The sequence below is a fragment of the Photinus pyralis genome, unplaced genomic scaffold (genome assembly GCF_008802855.1).
Source record: "Photinus pyralis isolate 1611_PpyrPB1 unplaced genomic scaffold, Ppyr1.3 Ppyr1.4_LG4, whole genome shotgun sequence".
Taxonomy (NCBI): Eukaryota; Metazoa; Arthropoda; class Insecta; order Coleoptera; family Lampyridae; genus Photinus; species Photinus pyralis.
This window is the reverse complement of record NW_022170511.1, coordinates 28,246,480-28,268,623: the sequence shown is the minus strand read 5'-3', so window position 1 is coordinate 28,268,623 and position 22,144 is coordinate 28,246,480. Positions and strand designations below refer to the sequence as shown.

Below are 22,144 nucleotides of genomic sequence, written 5' to 3'. Positions count from 1 at the left end.
AGAGCACAAAACAATAACTGTTAAAATGTCAAAACCATTCCATTATAAAACATATTTCATTTCTAACAATAAATTTCTCATATCATCTATTCATTTATCCAATGTCCAATCCAATCAATATCCAATTTTACAATCTATTTTTTGTACTCATTGAATGGAAAGATAATGTTTCCAAGCATCCTCGATGCACGGGAAAACGACTTTCCCGCATCGCGGTGTTTTTTAGTTTCCGCTGGAGACAAGGGGTTATGCGCGTTCTTCGGTTGGTAGTACTTATTGAAGTCAACGAACGTCATGTCATGGTTAACTGTCATCTGCTGTAAAATCAATTAAACCGTTGGTTGAGGGTATTTAGTGCGATTAATCGGAAACAGACGTACACTAAGTTTTACGTAAATATATAAACAAGAACTTATAACGCAATCAAATTATTTTTCAGAATTGTAACTCAAGAAAAAGTAAAATTTATTGTTAAAACGTCTTAAAATGTGACCAGTGATATCTGCAACTATTCGCATATGCAGTTTAAGAAAGCACATATTAACACACACAAAGCTTCCAAGGATTTTAAATGTAACGAGTGTATTTACGCAACTCAAGATAAATCAAATTTGAGAACACATTTCTTCACACATGTCTTCTGGGAATATTAAATACGATCAGTGCACTTACGCGACCAATAAGAGCACTCTTTTCAAAGCATATTTGTTAACATTGAAGACTTCCAAGGATATTCAGTGCAAACGATGCAATGCCGTGACCAGTAGTAGCACTCATTGCAAAGGCAAAATATGTATTAAACAAAGATGTGGAAGTTTTAAATGTGACCAGTGCAATGGTAGTTACAAAATTATGTTACCAACCAAACATATGATTGTGTTACCAACTCATGATTAAAAAAAAACTAATTTACAAAACTATTAATTTTGACCTTTTTTTACGCAATTCGTTACAAAAAATATTGTACCTAACTCTTTCGGAAAGAATTTTCCCGCATTCGCACTAAATGCAGCACTCCCTACGGTCGTGCTGCAAACAAAGTGCTCATGCGGGAAAATTAACTTACCGAACTTGTTAGGTAAATAACTATTTTACATCTCTATATACTTACATAGTTTTTGCAATGAGTCCTTTTCGCTTTCTTGCGTTTTTGTCTATTAGCCTATCTTTGTTGGTAACGTCCTTAACTGAAAGGTGTATTCTTACTAAATTATTGAAATGATTTATATTAGTGATGTGTATTGATCTATTCATTTAGTTTAGCTCCTTGTGTTAATTACTAAAGCAAACTCTGGCTCGAGGAGCTTATATTAGCAATGTGATTGAGCTTGAGAAAAAGATGCTTCATTTAGGTAAAGTGATCCACCAATTTTATGTATCGGGTAATATAATTTTAAATTTATGTCGTAGTGTCCCCGTAAAAAAAAGCTATCAAACAAAGTTATCAAACAAAAACAACCTATTTGTGGGGAAAGCTCAATAAAGAAGGGTCTTTTAAAAGGCCAGTCCTGACCCCTATGTTCATTAATTATTGACGCGATTGTGTGCAATGAATAAGTAAGGCACATTATAAAATGTATTGAACAGCGGAAGAGGACTACTCAAGCGTGACCGTCTTTACAGAATGCAGACCACGCGCGCTAAAGCGTAGATATCATATAAAATTGAAGCAAATTGTCGTAGCGCTGATCTGATTATATTTCCGGATATTGTGCTGCTGCAAGCAGTGAAAAGGATGACGCACGCTTTTTCGGACCGAACAACTTGAAATACTAAATTCAATTCTTATAAGATGGGATCTCATTCAATTTAGATTTTGCGTCTTAATAACTCAAACGCTTTTCATGCGCAATCCTTTTTTTGTACAGACGTCTTTTTCATTCAAATTTTCATATCGTGCACATCACCCTAATACACCACGGATTTTTGTAGCTTGTCTGCAAGCAATTAAGCGAGTATGTACAATTAACAAATTCACTTGTTCATGTCAGTTTCACGTTTTGTCCCTAGATGGTCTTTTAAGTCGCAAGTTCTTTGGAGTAAACCGTTATACCTAAACCTTCAGACTTCTCGAAATACAAGCAAAGAAGTACTGGTTCAGCGAATTTTGTAATGAATTTTTAACGAATTCTCGAAATATGCATATGCCCCGTGTCCACCTTCCCATTTTCCATTCCATTCCAAGATATTCGCATATCGACCTCACAGGTCTTCCACTTTCTGTTCTCCTTGTGACACTGCGTTTTTCAGATATTCGCATTTGAAGTTGTGACATTTTATAGGGATCACCTGGTTTCCTAAAATTTCTTTGGTAACTTTTAAAGACGTGTTCTTAACACCCAAGACATGAGGAAAGGGGACGACTAACGATGATGGTTCGTAATTCACACCTCGGGCGCAGTCGGTGGCGACCTGAATTTGATGTCGGGGAAAGGGCCGGACGGACGGACTCGAGCGCCACCAGAAGAATGAAGACGAAAACCTTGCTTCTGCCTAAGGTCGGCGGTTTGGGGACGGCTTCGAAGATGTGGCACAATCGGTAGCCACAGGCAGTCAGTTGAAGAAACGGCTTAGTCCAGAATTGAGCGGGCGTTTGCGTCCGGGGAAGCAACTAAACCAGAATTACGAACACGGTTGCCCCAGCAGAAAGCATACCTATGTGACCTACGGGAAATAAAATATAGCGAAATAAAAGCAATACTCAAGGACGCGGTAGCCATTGCCATCTACGGGAACGCAAGCAACAAAGCATAAATTAATTAGCGGTAGTTATGGGATGTCAAATACAGGAAGGGAAAAACCATACCCTGTGGCCTGCATCACGTTTATGAGACCTCTCGCTGCTCGTTCGTATGCAATTTACCGCAACTCATTTAATTAGCTGCTTTTAATTACACGTAGTTAATTTACCGGATTAAAATTTTCAAATTCAGTAATGCCCATTATGAAATAAACAGCACGACTGCAGCTCTAATGCTCGTTTTAAATTAACATAGGAAATCACAATCATCTAATAATTACTTAAGGGAACTGAAATTCTAAAATATTAATTTTTCCTTTGCTTTTCTTACCGAGGGCTGTCGGATGTTACAGAAATAATTTACATATCTCTAGGGGAACCATTATAAAACTGATCAATTATGTACGGCAATCGGTGGCTAAGACAGAGCTAGAAATTAAAGCAGTACTTGTACTTCCTGTCTCCTAATCCTAAAAGAAATAAGAGTTCCGGAACAACACTTTTCGTAACAAAGCCCCTATAGAGACCAGTTGTTAAATACATCTGCTAGCGGTCATCCATGTACAATGTAACAAAGGAATGCGAAGCGATACGAAAAGGGGTTGGTCGCCCGATCGCGTGACTGGCCAGTCCGACCATGTATACAGGGCGTGCTAAGGATAATTTCTTTGTGGGAATTTCAAAGGAAGAAACTTAACCTAAGAATTCTATTTTGAAGACGTAACAAGCTTTCTAAACAAGTTAAAAAGTAATCGTAAACGATTTACAAGAATAATAATTCATTTTCCATTAAAAATCCGACCACAAATATGAAAGATAGCGTTGCACATGTGCAATCCATTTTTGACGGACTACTTATTCAATTTCAATTTATAAGAAGAATTTCATTTCAATGCTTTCCTAAGTAAGAAAGTTGGCACTGCGCATGCGCAAACCTAAATTTTGAAACTGGTGTTAGATTTTCGTCTAATCCAAGTGCCTATGTATCAAATTTCATTCAAATACTTTTATAAATAAAAAAGTTTACAATTCGGTTTATAAATGGTCGAGATGCGAAAAGGGCACTCTGAATTTTGAATGGAATCGACTCAACTTTTGGCATTGCGTATTATATGGCTAAAGCTATGCCCATATTGAATTTCATGCAATTCAGTTCATAACTAACGGAGATGTCAAAGCGATCGGACATCACACGGACAGATAGAGGGACAGACAGACAAAAGAACAGACGAACAGACCAACAGACAGACGACAGACAGCAATACAAAATTATAAACGATCTCTAGGATCGTTAATAAACGGCAAAAGTGTAAAATTATGGAACATGTAAAAAACGGTATTTTGGTTTTTTACAATAACTTTTTTAGCAGAACGCAGAAAAAATCGAGGAAAAAATTCCTTTCTTGATGCAAGCCTCGACACCATAACGAACCGAATAGCGAAAAAAGTAGAACAATAGCTCTTAAGATAAAGCTAGTAGCGTCTCAACGAACGGGCGGACGAACGGACGGACGGACAAAGTGGCCACAATAGTACATTTTTTTTTATTTTTGTGGAAATGCGCTAAAGAAGGTTTACGGTGATTTCTAGTAAAATCTCCTAGGTAGATTTTCGATAAAAGGTGCACGAAGACTCAATGACCTTAAGATTTTTTTAAAAATTACTAATAGTTCAAGGACTTACCGAAAAAAGGTTTTACGTTCTTGGGGTAACGGGATTGTCATCTTGACGGCCGAGGGCACAATATATCGTAGGATGGATAAAAATCGTAGTATCGACGCTGGAACATGGAACCCCGAGTTAATCCAGCCGGTCATGGAAAATAACGATGGCTTCAAGAGCCCACTTGTGTCCGGGTTCGGAGCGTTCGAATCGTGCCCACAATAATCGCACGTGCAGAATTGAATCGACCAGGTATCGACAAGTCAGTGAAGCTAACTAACACTCGTTACCGACATTCAAAATTTAAAAAAATTAACGTTGAAGAGGAAATTAACCGCTAATTAACATGACTGAGTAATTGACTAATGAAAGTAAATAAATGACCCCTTATCTCAATTTTAGTTATTTTCCCTCCAAACGCTGTGTGTAGCTTAAGTTAAATAAAGTTGACTGCAATTCCTACATTGATATAGCTGGACAGGGGTCAACGTCAATGAAAACTGGAACTCATACTTAAACGTGGATATAGACTTGAAAATAGAGTTAGGACTACGATTGAAACTCAAACTAAAAATTAAAACTCTCTAAAGAAATTAGATTAACTTCCCATCGAACACAAAAAATTAACATACCTCCATTCTAATATATGTACATAAAAAATTTTGCAAGCTTTCAAAAAATCCCGAATTCTGGTGCTTCTAGATTTATAAAATTTTAAAAACTATAACTACTAAATTATAAAGGTTCATGAAATTGTCACGATTGAATGCTGTACCTTGAAAAATATAGACACGAGATCCAAAGTAGTAGCGATTTCTTGAGCAATGGAATTATTGCTAAATTAAGATTTCGATCTTAAAATCTGCGGATACTCGCAATTATTATTTGACGTCGCAAAAAAATGTAAATCCTTAAAAAGCTTTGAAGATTTCCGACCTGAAAACAGACTGAACATTTTTGAATGCATTTATCAAATCACCTGTTTAACGATGATAAGTGTCTAAAATCTAAATTCTTGTTGAATTAGAACCATTGAAAGAGGTAGGCAACCTGCACTGAAAGGTCCCAGATTACCCCCTGATTGTCGTAAAAACTTTATTGTATGCAAGTTTGGGTTTACACAGAACAAATCACAAAAAATATATCTGAATACGTAGGCAACCCCTACTCATATGGGCTTACCTGTGCCCCAGTGGGCGACTACAAAAATTCTAAGCGTGTTTTCACAACCATTAAGCTTAGTACAGGGTTTAGTAGAGTTAAAAACAGTGGTCCGGTCATAAGCAATTTCGGCACCCCTCTCCTAACGGGGGTTCGAGGGGTAGATGTGAGTGGCACCACGTCGGAACGTTTAAGAAGGAGGGTTAAAGAGCATATGTGCTAATTTTTATAGATGACTCAAAAGTGCGAACTTTAGCATTCAGTCAAAAAACGGGAAAATGAAATCGAGAATCGTTGAGATATACTCGTAGATATGCACTTATGGAAAGTGAATTACATCGTTTGTTCTCCGTAAATAAATTCATAGTGGGACGCTAATTACAATAGATCATGAAACATGGTGTTGAATCAAACCAAAACGGAGTCATCCACCTGCTAAAACATGGTTTACGTCAGATTTAAAACCGTTAACTTTAAACAAGTCGCAAGATCGTAATCTTACAGAAAATTTCGCTGCTTTTTCTTTGGATGATTAGTGGTAGAATATCCGCGCAAATAACTATATTTTATTTATAATTAAATGCATAAATGGTGTAAATTCGAGATGGCCCCGAGGTTATTTTCAAGATCCACTTTACCGTTTTATTATACCTCCCGCTTTTCTATCGTTATTTTCAACCGAGATAAAATAAAATCGCGGGTCATCTATACGCCGAAAGGTAGTTGTTTATGGTACCTGTAAGCGCAATTTTAATGATATGTACGTACTGACCTACTCAATCGCCTATTTAAAAAATGTGCAGACCGGATCTTATTATTCGAACAGTACGGTAATAATCGAGCCCAAAAATGTTTTAACAGGACAATGGAATCCTTTGCCTTTGCACGAAATGCAGCTTACACACAAATGAAACAAAATTACAGGTGCTTGTAATTGGTCTTCGTGTGAGTTGCCTACCTGTTGTTATCCCTTCCGGAAATTACTATAGCAATCAGTAAAAATGCAAATATTATCCCATTAACGTGGCGCGGTGAAACGAGTGCATGTTCTCATTTGACGTGGAGACTTATCCATACTTAAAACAAGAATAGAGGTGCTTAGAGACTCGTTAAAGGATCACAATAACTATCTTTGTTGTCTCGCAGACTGACAATAAAGATCATACATTTTGTATCACCACTTTTGTCACATTGTGGCTTCAATTCTTCCATAGCACCTCTTAACGCTTGTATATACCTAGACGTTTATATGCATCTCACATACGTCCTCTTACTCTTTCTTCTACTATTGTTTATAATACTGTGTGGAGAAAAAAGCGCTAAAAAAACTCTCGCAAACTGTAAGCGTTTATTGTTCGTGCCTTGAAAGACTTGGAAACAATGGACACAATTATCAAGTTTATAATGGATTCTTTTCTGCTCGTAAGGTCGACAAGGAATTTAACTTACTTTTAACGTGTATACGCCCCAGAATATTTTTCAATCGATACGCATTAAGTTTTTCCCATCCTTGGTAAGGACAATAATCCAAACATTGCAGCTTTTATTTCAGTCTGAAAGTGTTCAACTCAAGTCTTGTAGGACATAATTTGCCCCTGACGCATCCTTATTAATTGTTCTAAGAGTAGATTGAGCATCTTTTTACCTTGTAGAAATTAGGATATAACGATTCCGTTTTGAAAGTGCGCTCTCTATGTGATAGAAGCGGACAAAAATATTTATTACATTAATTTTAATTAGGTGCACTCTTGACTTATTTTTTTAGGCAACCCATTTGCAATGTGTTTGTTTACATATCAAGATTGATAAAGAATGTGTTTCACTCCTTATGCGGTGTATCTTAGACTATAACCCGAAGTTTTTTTAAAAGTCTGAACGTTTCAAGTTCCAGCAACGATTAGCTTCCTTTAAACCATGTAAAGCTTTTTTAGTTTGCCTTTCTTTTTTTCACTTTTATAATCTTGAGGGCATTTCATATAGATCTCCTCAGAAATTTCACTTTGTACAAAAGCAGTAATAACTGCATCCATTTGATCGATGTCGCCAGAAGAAATCTTATGGATGTGTGACGAACAACTTGTGAAAACATCTGCTCAAAGTCAATTCCCTTACGTTGAAAACATCCTTTGATAACAAGTCTTGCCTTAAAACGTTCGACCATCGTATATCTTTGGATTTCTTTCCAGGTGGCAAATCACATACAACCCAAGTCTTGTTAACCATTACAGAGCATCATTCTTTGGCTTGATTTTCCACTTCGAAGATTAACGATCTATCAAAGCATCTTGAACAGTTATCAGTTCATTGCAAAATGTTTCAACACCAGAAAACCCAAATGTAACAGGAGGCTTAATGACTGGAAGATTTCCTAACCCAAGAAATTGGTGTAACGGTGTGCTCTCCAACAATCTCAGGATCAGGATGAAATCGACGAGCATCATCTACTAGATTTTCGTAAACAAGAAAGGCTTAGTTACTGGATCTACAACCTCAGGCTTGGGCAAGACATTTGCACGAGAAACATGGTTTCTTTCACCATTTCAACTTTAGATCCGCGAAAAATATAGAAATATATTCTCCTTCTTATCCCTATCATTTCTATTATATTGATTTTCAAGAAAAGAAACATTTCTACTTACATCAAATCATTTCCTTCCCCTTCGGATCAAGTTTCTGTCTCTTTTTTTTGGAGTATGAAAACTGCCTTGTATCCAGAAACCTTTGGGGTCCGCCCTGAGCAAACTTCTTCACGTGTTTGTCTTTTCGTAAAGGATTCACCAAATACAACGCAAAATTCGCAACTTCGGTCCAATACTTCGTCTCAAGACTGGAATGAATCAGCTTGCATCTTGCTTTTTCCTATTAAGCTCCTGTCTACCACGCCATTCTGCTCATGAGAAGATGGTGTAGCCTTCTGATTTGGAATCTATGATTTCAGCTACTTTGCTGTTACAAAACTCCGAAACATTGTCTGTTCGTACAATTTTATTTTGTAACGGTTTGTTCTTTTGCCATCTTCTCGATGTGTTCAATTTTGTTTCGAACCAAACTCAACCAATTCAAGAAACACTCAAACACTTTTCTGGAGAAGTCGTCAACAATAAACTTTCCTCCATGGTACCGCAAACGCTTTTGAACCAAAATTATTAAATGGTAAACGAGGAATTTTACTCAAAAAACATGATCGACCCCCTTAACAAAATGTTCATTGTTCAACCTGCGTGAGAAAAGTGTCCCGAACAATTGTGCCAAATACTTCTCCATTGATACATATGATATTCCATGCAGTAACTTGAACAAATTCCCAGCATTACTTCCTGTTGCAATCACTTCATCCTTCTGATTAACAACTCTGCATCCTTTTTTGTTGAAGATAACCGTATGTCCATAGCTCACAATCTTTAGGATTGAATGCAAGTTCCGAGTGAATCTCAGGCAGATCGAGGACATCCTTCAAGTTGACACTTTCGTTCGTATTATTGATAAATTGCTAAATTGTAATTTCCAACAAATTGTCCTTTCATTGTAAAGTTTTTTGCTGTCATTTTCAAAACGGTCCTTGGGGAGTCCGCTCCACTCATTTTTTGGACACTTCAACGCCGATATAGTACAAAGCATGTTCTTACCGTCAGTTTTCTTCTTGTCGATCTTCTTATTAGGACTATTCGACATGATATGTCCCAATTCACGACATCTGTACAGTTTTCTTGAAGTCACCAGACCTAGATTTCCTAACAAATGCAGCCGCTTGATTTTCACTGAAGTGAGTACGTGAGTGAGTACTTGTACATCTTGAAATAAATTTGTCTTCACATAGTCCCCAGTAATTTCTATCTATCTATATATAATGGGGCGACTTCGATATTTATAATGTAATGGACTGTGCTTAAAATTGCTTACTATGACTTTGTATGAGAGGAATGAAATAGTGTCGACACGAATGATTTAACATGTTATTATTAAAAAATACAAATAAAGTAATTTATTCAAAATCTTGGTTGGCGATCAGTACGACGACACAATGCTAGAAATTTGAACTTACTTGTTGTTTCGAAGTAGGTCAAAACAACGAAAACGATAAGGCGATTGCGGCGATGGGGTTGTTGCTTTTGTTGAAGCGGCAGCGTAATTCGGCTGGTTAAACGACCCTTTGACGAAGACGATTGTAACGACGGTGTACAAACTGCTCGATGAAAATGACGTGTTGCTTTTTAACAAGCACGTTCAGTATGCTGATCGACGAATGAATGCGCAGATGCGGTGCAATTCTAACTTCGGCGGCTCATGCACCGCACATAACAAGTGTGATATATACAGGGACAAGCAAAACGGTTATCTACAGACCGTGCCAAGATATTTTCTTCGAAGGAAAAACTAAAGGATAATAATTCTAGTTTTGGAACGCAACACATTGGTTGATACATATCTGGAACACCAGCCGACATTAATGTTCCAATCCATTGTTCCTGAACTTCCAAATCGATACTGCTTAGCTGAATTGCCATTACTTCGATTATGTTTACACATTCGTCCATCGATAAGCATGGAGATCCTGTGTCCGAGTGCGGAAGCTGATTGGATAGTGATTCAGTACTCACAATGAACGAGGGGTAAACAGGATTCTTCCAACGCGGTGGACTCAGACAGCATAGGCACGGGGTACTAACACTGATCGGCCGGCTCACACATCCTGCGGTACGGAGCATCCATCGCGGTGGGCAGGACGGATTCAGAAGGTGAGTGTTTCCACTTATGTGCTGGGTGGAACGAATCCTGAGGTACAGAGCAGAGCCACAGATCGACGAAGGCTCTTAAATTGACCCAGAGCACTTACTGCCGTAACGTAACTCCAAGTGTGTATAATAAGAGTCTTTTCCATGTGCCCAAATACGGTCCCAACCAGGACCAACATATTCTCCATGCGTTAAGGTGCCTTTCCAACGAAGGGCGTAGCTCCCGCGAGTAAAGGAAGGCTTTACTCAACGCCGGACCAAGCCCACCAGCTGCAGGCATGGACCTGGCCCCGTTTCCGACGTACCCCCAGGAAGATAGGAGACCTTCCGACGTGGTCGGGCTCACTACTTTATCCCAATTAATGACAAGCACTAATCTCAAACGCACATCCAGCGGGCATAGCATTCAGCACCCCTAGTCTAATTAATAATCGACATACACTTGGAACAAGAAGGTACCTGCCGTAATTAGCACTAATAACTTTCACTCTCACGGTTTTATTGTTTTTTAGGTAAATTATTGTATATAGGAATGACGAAAAAGAAACACGTGTTGAATTAAGATGAACAAGGATTCTATTTATCAGTTTTACATTTTGTAGAAATACAAAAGAAATTACGTATGACACAATAATGCAAGGATACCGTAATATCTTGGGTTGCTCAAAGTATGTATATGAAAGTAGATCTGAAAACATCAGTTTATTGTAATGTTCCAGAATGGTGGCCTAAGCGATACAAGTATATAATTTATATCTTCTACATACAACGCTTGTGATCTAAAATTGGAGTTTCTAAAACAACTTTTTTACACCGAACCAATTACAGACACAAATGTCGCCTAGTATAATAACGGTAATTGCCGAAATCTATTCTAAATAAGACAGAATACATTTGTTCTACATCCTTCAATTCTTTTTATATTTCACAACATTTTCGAACATTCTCGCCTGCCTGGAATGAAATATTGTTTAATATAGCGAACAAAAGTTTTCCCATTAATATATAGCTAAGCAGGTTATAAGCAGTGAGCGACGCGTGGGTTTGCTATTTTTTAATAATCTTTAATATGCGAATATATTACATTATAGTAACTTTTACAACGAAGTTATTGTGTCGCCATATGCTATATGAAAGTGTCTATAACAGACTATAAATTGATCAACACCAGACTATCAAGGTAGACGTTACCTAATAATATAATAATGGCTGAACAATATTTGCATGAGATTAATACGCCGCGTGGTTCTATTTAAAAAATGTCGAAACTCCTTAATGATCAGATGACGAAAGTAACGCGATTGAGAAAAACTAATACAATGTATTCTTGAAATTGATACACGCGCTTTTGGCAACCGATTCTGGCCATTAATTACCGCTAGTATAAACGTTTAGAAGAGAATGAAAATTTTTTTCACAACACATAACATAATGATATTTATGTTCGTTGTAATATTTGGCTATTATTAAATCTATTAATTTTGGTTGGTAGGTATTTACGAGGTGATAAACAAAAGCAGGTGACTTATGTTGGTATTAAAAGTTTAAAAAGTGGTAACTAAATACACAAATTAGCAACGTGTAGATGTTTGTTTTATTGCAGGTTTGAAATGTTTAAAGTTAATAAATTTCGGCGTCTTTCTCCTTCGGTTGGGTAGTCTTTCACCCGTTTAATGTGTTGAGTTTGATAGCCCACGAACCATAGCACTAGTATGACAGGCGATTACATTTTAGCTATAGATATTAATGATATTGAACAAAATGGGGAGGTCTAAAGGAAAGGAAAGATTTCTGAAACTTGAAGATTTAAAATTTGAAACTTGGATGAAGCATAAATCAGAATTTATTGACTCCACAAACATTATCGACCCTCAGAATTGAATTATTTTTAAGTTTCAATAATCGAAAATAGAAATCCTTTCGTGTCTCATTTCTTTGAAAATGTTAAAATCTTATTGACCTGTAATGATGGAATTGACTCTGCTATAGTATTCCGATTCGTCATAAATAAAAAGTGTGGAGCAAATACATGCTTGTAATTTTTGATAATATCAGATTCCTAATAGGTATTCCTCAAGATTCAATTCAGGCCAATATGGTTATAAAATCCAATTTTGTTTTGAGATTAGGATTGTATAATCTGACAACATTCAAATTCAAGGCATTTTCGAGATACTTCGGACATTTTCAAATAAATATTCGAAAGATAGAAATTCATGATTCCCTTTATTAAAAAAATGCAGATTTCACGAATTGTACTGGCACTTAAAAATATTCTTGATCTTGATATCTTGAAATCTATAATTACATAGCATTAGGAAAAAAAATGAGTGGGTACTCTCTTTGATCAGCAGTACTAGCGTTCAAGCAACAAACAAATATATTTGGAAACCTACATTTGAAAAGGCCATCTTTTTATGAAATTTGTAACTTTTAACAAAGTGACAAAAATTCCAAAACACTAAACATTACCTCAAGAATTGAAGACACGATTAAGTGTTATTCGGGATTTTGTTACAGAAATCTGCCGTATGTTATCAAAAGGTAACATTTTTTCGAGGAACTTTGAAAATTGTGCCTCGGGTGAGGTTCACACAATTTTCGTTAGAATAAAAAAAGTGCAATACGTTTTTTCTTAGTAGATTAGCATAGTTTTGTTGCAAAATGGTACCGGTTATGTTTTCACCTTTTAGCTCGTTTGCCTACACGCTTTTCTATGAATTCTGGTCGGTTTCAGTTCAGAAGGGCGCGTTCTGCAAATCTAACACAACAAACAAATAAAAGGGATAGTGAATAGCGCTGCACATAAAATATTAGGACATAGGTAACGTCTGACACGGAGGCAATCGGATACTGAAACCGTCATTACGAATCAATAATTCGAAAAATTTTACACTAGCAAACGCAAAATTTTGATAGGTCACGGATTATCCTTACGATTGTGTATAGCAGCTCATAAACGTGATGTTAAATTGAAGAAACGTACTTTACGATGCACAAATAACTAAATTTCTATTCAATAGCAGTGCAGTCTCATTAATTCAAAATGTAAAAAAGCTCATGAGACAATGTAAGTGGGTCCACAGGTATTGGCAGTATCACGAAATTAATTTCACTGGATTCTGTCAGTAAGGTAGAAACTCATCTATGACGTGCTTCAATTGATGAGATGAAACTTCCTTTCGCAATACTTATTGAGCAAATCCAAAATTCGGCTGAATCGTAGTAAGCCATAAGTAGAATTCATACCGAAAAACGGCTTTAAAACTTGTAAAATATATCGGTCACTGTATCAGCGAAGCGCCGAAAGCAAAAAAAAACAAGAGAAAAGCTTCACTAAACTCATACAGCACCAATAAATCCCAAAAAAAGGCAGACAAAAAATAATAATGGCGTGTATTCTTTTACCAGAAATGGTCGAATGTCGTCCTTGTAAAAAGAAGTGCGTGCGCCGAAAGAAATTAAAGAGAACTCTGCACGACCTCGTACGGCGACACAAAGAACTAAAGTAATAAGAAATCTATACTAAGATAATAACAAATTTATAGGAATTAACATACATCCAAAACTAGTGGATTACAACGGAAACATCTACTTGGCGTAAGAATATAAATAAGAGCAAGAATACTACATTTGAATTACGAGCGAAAAGAACAAAACAGTTTATAATTGAACACTCTAGTTTTCGTGATCACAAGCTAAAAATCTAAAGTACAATTTGGGAGTGGAAGAGTCGCGCACAAAAATTTGCGGTCTTAGATTTACAGGACATTAAAAGTTTTTCGTGATTATAGGATTTGACTATTGCATGCTCATTTTGCTAATTGTTACGATTCACCGATTTAAAGTTACGAAATGTTCTCAAATGTTCGCATTTTTTTTGGAAGTTTTTCAAGTAAGTATGTTCCAAAATTAGGGAAGAAGATTAGGGGGCCAAAATATCTCCAAGTTAAAGTGGAGGGTGCGAAGAAATAACGGGAATGAATTAAGGAGTTAATGCCCGAGGTGAAGGCCATACGGGTAGACCAAAAAGACGACCAGGAAGAGATACGCCAATTAAAAGATGAGAAATAAAAGGACAGAGAGAATAAAGTCCATAGAAGATAAAATGGAAACCATGGAGAAACAACAGACGAAAAACAACACAATATTTAAAGGATACGATCTGAAAGAGAAGGATGAATTAAAGGGAGTTGACAAATTTATTTAGAGTGTGTAGAAAATAAAAGTGAAAGAGGGAATATATGTAAAATAATGATAAAATAATATATATAAGATAATGAAAGCAAAAAATTAGTTGAAAGGAACCCAATATTTCATTGACCACGACCAAACCAGGAAAGAAGCGAAAATACAGAAAGAACTACGAGATATGGCAAAGAAAGAGAAGCGGCACACGGTCAGACTAGCTTGGTTGTACTCGAAATCAGAAAGATTGGAAAATTGAACTGATTTCCCCCCGACCGCTTCCCCTCAAACGGTTAGGAGAAGCACAAGCGGGAAGAAAAATGAGTATAACGAAAAGGACAGCGATACGGAAAAATAAGCTGAAGAACGGTATCACAGGTAGGAACCTGGAATGGAAGGGGGGCGTGCAATCCAAGGGCCAATGAAAAATCTAATGGCAGAACTATAGAGGTACAAAATATATAATAATAAATGCATTACAGGAAACAAAACAAAGCGGAACAGGAATAGAGGGTATGGGATAATTTATACATTTTAAGAGCGCGAAGAAAAACTATCAATCAATTGACCACGTGACGATGGAATCACAACATATCAGATCCGCCAACGACGTAAGAAGCTGTGGAAGAGTAGATGCTGACAGATTTTTTAGTCGGAGTAAAAATGGAACAAGTGAAGCCAATTGAAAAGGCGAAGATACGAGGAAAAGAGTGACGTATAACAAAAGCAAACTGAAAACGGAAGAATGTATCGAAACATATAGAAAGGGGTTGGAAGAGAGCCTGCGAAATATAGAAACAAACTGGAAAAGTATACAGAAATTAATAAAAGAAGCGAACCACAAGAATACCCAAGAAAATAAGAGGAGATATGAAAGCAGCAGAAAAAAAAACAAAAATATATGCAGAGAAAAAAAGAGGAAGAGAATGGAAGAGGAAAACAAAAATTGGCGGAAAAGTTAAACATTAGACATTTTTAGGAAATAGCGAAAAGGCTAAACTCTATACTGCATACTGGGCAACAACCTGGTAAACTTAACATACCCACAAAGATAATCAGCCTACAAAATAAAGATGACGCTACAAGAGGCGAACAACAAAGTAAGGATGTAACCTTAGTAGCCAGAAGCAAGTAGAAGAAATGCTACGGCAATTGCAAAAAGTTGCCAAGCTATGGTCTAAGAATCAACATGGATAAGACAAAGTATATGGAAGTGCAAGAAGGAAAGAGAGCAGCAGTGAGAAGAGCGTCGAAATTTAATCTTCAGATCGGAGGGCGAAAACCTGACTGAAATAGAAGCCGTGGAGGACTTTAGGAGTAATCGTATCCTTACTAAAACAGACCGAAAAAAGCTGGAAATATGAGAAAGGAAAGTGCTGAGAAGAATATTTATGTAGATTTAAATTAAAGGAGAACGCAGAAGAGGTGATGGGCTTGTAGGGTCAATCATCCATGTTATGAGTGTTTAAAAGCCCAAGGGTGCGCTGGCTGGGTCATATAAGGAGGCTAGGAAAGGAAAGAGCAACAAGACAAATCATGCAGGACGAAGTGAAGAGAAGAGGGAGATCGAAAAGGAAGTTTATAGATAGCAGGACTTGGACTTGGAATATTAACACCTTCAGGATATTTTGTTTTTAAAGGTCAAATTCATAGGGCCTTAACCTTTAAAAGAGCTCTAATTTATATTTCAAATCCTTTTCAAATTACACGTGCACTCTTCCATTGTTTTATAAGCAATCGGGTGAACCACCTTTGGTCTAGGGAAGTTCCTAAACAGAAATAATGTTATCATGGAACAATCTTCACACTTTGTCCCACAAAATGCCAGTTGTTTTGTAAGAAAAAGAGCCCTATAGATATCATTTAATCAATTAAGGCACCTCATTAAAATTTCGGCAAGTTTCTAGGGCGAACTGGGCGTGTTTTAGTCGACACCTGTGAATAAGTGAGTGGCCATGGCTATTCTTCCCTTATTGCTAATTAATTCATCTAATTAAGCTAAGATGATTTACGCCGTTCTCGTTCTCGTCCATAACAAGCCGCTCTGGGCGAGCAAAAAAACAATAATTAACTTAATTAAACTCGTTCATTATTACATTGAACTGCTTCCTAATTCATTCCTTTGCAGGTGTTGGGGTTGCTATATTTAATAATAGACCTATTAGAATTTAAATTCCCCTCTTGTGTACTATTCATCCACCGACTTCGGTTAATGTAGAGCGTCTCTTTTTTTCTGTTGCGATCGCGGATAATTTTCGTTTCCAAATTAGCTTACGCAGTTATTACAAGGTGTCAGCTTTAACAATTCGCACCTAGTTTAATGTTGAATAATTGCACCTAAATATGGTAAACATCTACGGTATTTAATCTCAATATTTCGGACCCTTTTTCCAAAGCGCAAAGCTCCTGCTTCTATCTCATTTCCGAGATAGAAAAGGATATTTAATTTCAGTTCATCGACAAACAATCACGTCACAGAGGGCGCGAGGAAAAACTCTGCCAATATTCTTTCAATCAGCACAAAACATGTCTCATCCAGGCGAAAAAATGATTGAAACGGTTTTTAAAAAAAAATTGTATCGAATACAGGAAATATGCAGGAAAATGTCAATTATTTACCGGCATGTTACTGTCATATTTCGCAATAATTAAAGTTTGTTTCCTATTTCCAAGGAACGCCATCCTCACTCGAATTTTTTATATGGGTGTGATTTACATTTGAATAATCAAATATTATGCGATAGGGAAACGATTGATTTGTTTACAGAATGCTTCATGTTTTATCACAGAAAGGAGTAAGGGCGCTCCTAAATTTATTACAATAAAAGATATAGGTAATAGAGTGTCATTCGTGTGTATCAGGTGCGATTGATAACTAAACATTGTGAAAAATTTTTGAATGCGAAGACTCAAACATTTGTTTAAATGATAATCATATGTGATTCTCGAAAATCAACCTTATGCGACGATTGTCGATGACTATTATACAATATTTAGGTGTGCTTGTATCGATTTGTTAGCGCGAAATGTGTAAATTGTCCGTACCTATTGGAGATCAATGTAGTTAAGTGACACTGTTTTGCAGGTTCCCGAAAAATAATGCGCCGTTCCGGGAGGTTTTAATTGTCATGACTACAAGGTAAGTGCAGGTTTTATTTTACAATTACACTTATCTACCAGTTTAAAAATTGCATCGATACGATAAATTTTTTACAGTGCGTAACTCTACATACTGTGTACAAACAAGCACACCGTGCTTTTAAGGTTAGCCCTTATCGAACATAAATTTTTATTATTACCATTGGACACGTAAAGTTACAACAAAACAGAATACTCTGAGGAAACCAAACGTGATGGATATGACCGATTGTATTATTCGTGCTTTGTTATCGTAAATTGAACTCTTGAATTTAACTTTTACACAAAATTTATTTACCGAGCCAGTTTGTGTCATTGTCCCAAAAAAATTTAATCGAGTCCTAGTATATCTTAGCAAATAGAGGGGAAGAATAACAATTGCGATTGGTTTTTTGTACAACTTTATTCGTATGACAATGGAAACATTTGTGCACTGTGATTTCTCAAAGATTTCCTTCAGGTCTTTTTTTTATTTTTCAAGCTTTTCTCTGATTTTCTCATTTCCTTTCAAGATTTTCTCGAAGACAGGAATAGTTTGTTAGTTTGTAGAGGAAGAATTTCTTCAGGCGATCAGATTTCGACAGTTGGGTAAATTTCTGGGCTACGATCAAGAAAGTCTCTCGCCGAATGAAACTTTGAGACCGTATAGTGAGTCAAATTGGTAAAAGCAACCTTAGCTGAAATTCCACGCACCTAAAAACAAAAACACAAAGTATAGCCATATAAAAATCACTGCTTCCTTAATAATTTCCTCAAGACTTTCCAATTAGTAGTAGTAGTCAGATCTCCCTTTGATGTTTTATTTAAGAGGATACAGTGCACGAGCGCGGTTTCGTACGTGGATAGCAGTATCGAGTTTGCTATAAAAAATACCCCCGTGAAGAAAGTTTGGTTAAACTCAAATTATTGTTTACCACGTAAATACAGCAAATGAATCACGTTACTCCATGGTTTTTTGCTAATTTATTTGTAAAAAGGGAGCTTTTAATCTCACTTTGGCTGGCTGGCTGGCTGGATGGCGGCAAATTCAGGCCAAGTAAACGAACGCTTGTAGAAAGACTAGGAGTGTACATCTAACAATCAGGGTCGCGTAATTAACAACTTTAGAAACGGGGCTACATGATGTGGGGTCGGCGACTTCTGGGCGCCATCCCCGAGCGTGGTGTACTACTAACCTGGAGATTTTTCAGTTTTTTCCCTTCTACAGTTTTGGTCCGATTGTTTCCAAATTGGTGTCCGTCGGAAAGATTTTGTAAACGCACACAGGTCCTGTGTGGCGGATTTTGATTTTTTTCCTTGGGATGTAATTAACCACCTGTTGCAAGGCGCGCGTCTTCGAGGGGTAGTCGACTTTGAGTGCCCAAAACGTAACTATCTATCTATAAAATATCCGACTTTTTTTAAAAACACCCCAGTATGTGGGTACATTGACATTGTCTAACATTTTTTTTACAGTGTGCACATTTTAAATCCTTTGTGGTTTTGTGAGTTAAGAGATGCCGTTTCAGAACATGCTGGTGATGTGTTGCAAAATCACACTGTGCACATTTCAAATCCCGTAAAGACTTGTGTTCAGAACATCTTCAAGTTTATTTTAACCTAAAAATTAGCCTTTGTGTCTTCTCTGATTGGCTATAATTTGGATCTCATTTGTGGACGTAATAAGTATTTCTACACATTCCCATGATTTACCGAGTATTTGAATCACTAGCAAAAATAACAAATCTGCACCCTCATGCAGGATTACAGCCAAGAGGATGTTTTTTTTGTTATACTGCTGCACATGTTTGATGTTAAGTTATACAAAATAACCTATACCAATCATTTTTTAATTTGACAGTTGCTAAGACTGTAAACATTCATTTGATTTTACGGTTGTTTCCATTAGTTCTCTTATTTACTTTAATATAATATAATAATGTTCTTTATATTTTTTTCGATATTTTAATAGTTATTCTGTTATTCGAGACGAAGACGAATCTAACACATCAAAGATAATAAGAATCGTTCCAGCCATTCTTGAGTTCTTCCGTCAAACCCGAAGTGAGACCGGAAGTTTGAATCTGCGATCGGATAGATCGTAATGGCACACCTAAAATTATATTCAACAAATTTTTCGTATCTCACCAAATAAAAGAGATATTGAGGTGACCCTGTTATCTCGAACACACTGTATATTAAGATTTAAACAAGTATAAATTGTACACTTTTCAAACCGAAATAACGTAGTAAATAATTGGGTTATAAACTTATAAGCATGTTATATTTATTGATGTTCCTTCTTGGTAGATGATTAAAGGGAGAGGGGAGAGTGCTCTTTGACCATAAACATGTAAAGGCCGCCTGGAACATATTCAAAATTCACGCTATATAATGCAAGAAGAATCAAGCCCTTAAAGAAATTCCCCAAAATATTACATCACCAGTAGACGCGTCTCTTTCAGACGTTGCCACTTGCCCTTTAGGATGCTCTTCCGATGGTTTTTCTTTCTTTTGACGTTCAGGATCAGTATCTAGGGAAATAATTCATGGAAGAGTCCCACTTTAAGACAACACAATTTGAAAGTCGTCTGGCACACCTTCAAGGCATAGGCTACTTACTGCGAAAAATATCTCTGACACTGGGAGAATTCCCTTAAAAGTAGAAGTGGAAGGACAGACAGACAGCACATTTTTTTTATTCTTAAAAAATGCGTTAAAAATTGGGGGAGGATACTGGACCACCTCTTTTCCAACAGCTGCTCAATACTTTCTAGACCCTTACAATTTACACATTCGTAAAATTATAACCGTTCTGGGGTTCAAATATATTATCGGATATTAAATACATTTTGATCAACACCTGAAATAAATCTTGAACACCAATAAAATCTGGCATGGAAACTATCCGGGTCGCACAATGAGTTTGAATAAACACACAATTAATTAATTCATTGACAATGGCAAAATTTATTCCAAAGCACACGAAACAATTAGAACAAAATCCCTGAAAAGCTTACGAAGCTTGTTTTGGACAAAATAACCGGAATGCAGACAGTCAACAAATAAATTAGGAAATCTTAAAGTTACTTACATTTTTTTTCTTATAGTTCAAATAATATGCTCGTAAAAAGGTTTGCGATAGATACAAAAACACTCGCTGACTCGCTTCAGGAAACTTCGACTCGATTCTTGATAAATGAAATGAGAAATATATTCGGTGACTGCTCGGACGGTAGAAATTTTTACCTTTCATTAAACAGACAACTGCTTACTTTAGTCACACTCTAACTAACCTTTTCTGAATACGGACAAACCGTTCCAAAAACTTTCCACAAACTTTTAAAAAATCACATGACGATAACTTAACTTCTTCTGCACACTTTATTTCCAAACCGACGCACTGCGCCTTCAACAAAAACAACATGGGCAAACTGCTCGAGATTTACCGTAAACTCTTTTACCGTCGCGAAAACGTTACAGCTAGCAGAAGCCTCGTTTTTATGTTGATTCCAGGATTTACGGGAAACCCACTTCCACTATAAAATAATCTCCTCTCCGCGACAGTAAAAATAATCCGCAATTCTTTGAAACACCTTCTCTTCTAACAGCAATAAGAACACGTGCGCTAATTAAATGTCGTCCGATAAGAACTTCTTATCGCAAACGACCAGATGTGTGTAACTTAAAGCATCTTATCTATATTGAATAAGCAAGAAAATAATTACAAGCAATTCTAACAATATTTACGCTGAGATAACAAATTCAAATACAATAAACCAACTTTGTGCTTATTCGTAAAATAATCTCCCACATTTACACTAAATAAATTGAAATATTCTCATATACAGGATGTTTAGATTGAAATATGACGTTGTTTACACAACACTACATAATATTTGGACGTAAGTAAACTAAGAGAGCAGTGAGGGGGGAGCACCGTCTCCTAATTTGCTGGTAACAGAAAGTGAAAGTCAATGACAGCGGTGTGTGGAGAGGGGAGGACTAAATCCGGATTATCTCCGTCGCCCTGTAATAATTTTAGATTCCTACTGAAGCGGAGTCTAAAATTTGAATTTGGAGTAATGGGGAGAAGGGCGGGGGTAGATCAAACAGGATTTTGTTCCAAACAAAAAGGGCTGCGAATATTTCGAATTTATCTATTATTAAACTGTTTCTACTTGTATAGTGACGGTCATCTATACTGATCCTGACCTTTTGTTTAAATATGGATGCTCTTGTCGGCTTGGGGGGTGGTGATTACATTACGTTTTCCAGTGAGGTAGCCAAGGAGGCAATACACCACACACGTCAATGTTGAAGGAACTTTAATTTCCTACAACCATCCACTTGTACGTCAAAAGCGAATAGAAAGAATTCAATCGAAAACGTGCGAGTTTTTTGAAAATTACTCACTTTCAAGAACCTGTATCTGGAAAACGATGCGTTTTTTGAAAAAAATGTATCGACACAAATTTGTAGATAATTTTGGATTTTCATAAGAAAAACGCTCGGGACATTACACAATCATCAGAGGAGCTTT

General features: G+C 36.6%; 1 protein-coding gene across 6 annotated transcripts in view; it reads left to right on the top strand.

Moving 5' to 3' along the window:
* Positions 1 to 22,144, top strand: part of LOC116167803 (transcription factor Sox-13-like) — a 275,850-nt gene that overhangs the window by 58,403 nt on the left and 195,303 nt on the right. For 2 of the 6 annotated variants that reach the window (XM_031483334.1, XM_031483335.1), the window contains exons 1-2: positions 17,496 to 17,521; positions 17,570 to 17,623. The exons of 1 other annotated variant lie outside the window; for it this stretch is intronic. In XM_031483334.1, coding sequence (XP_031339194.1) covers positions 17,511 to 17,521; positions 17,570 to 17,623 — 65 coding nt within the window. In that variant the 5' untranslated portion in view covers positions 17,496 to 17,510. Of the gene's footprint in view, positions 1 to 17,495; positions 17,624 to 22,144 lie in introns of those variants that run through there. 3 more of the 6 variants (XM_031483336.1, XM_031483338.1, XM_031483337.1) reach the window with 2 other exon arrangements.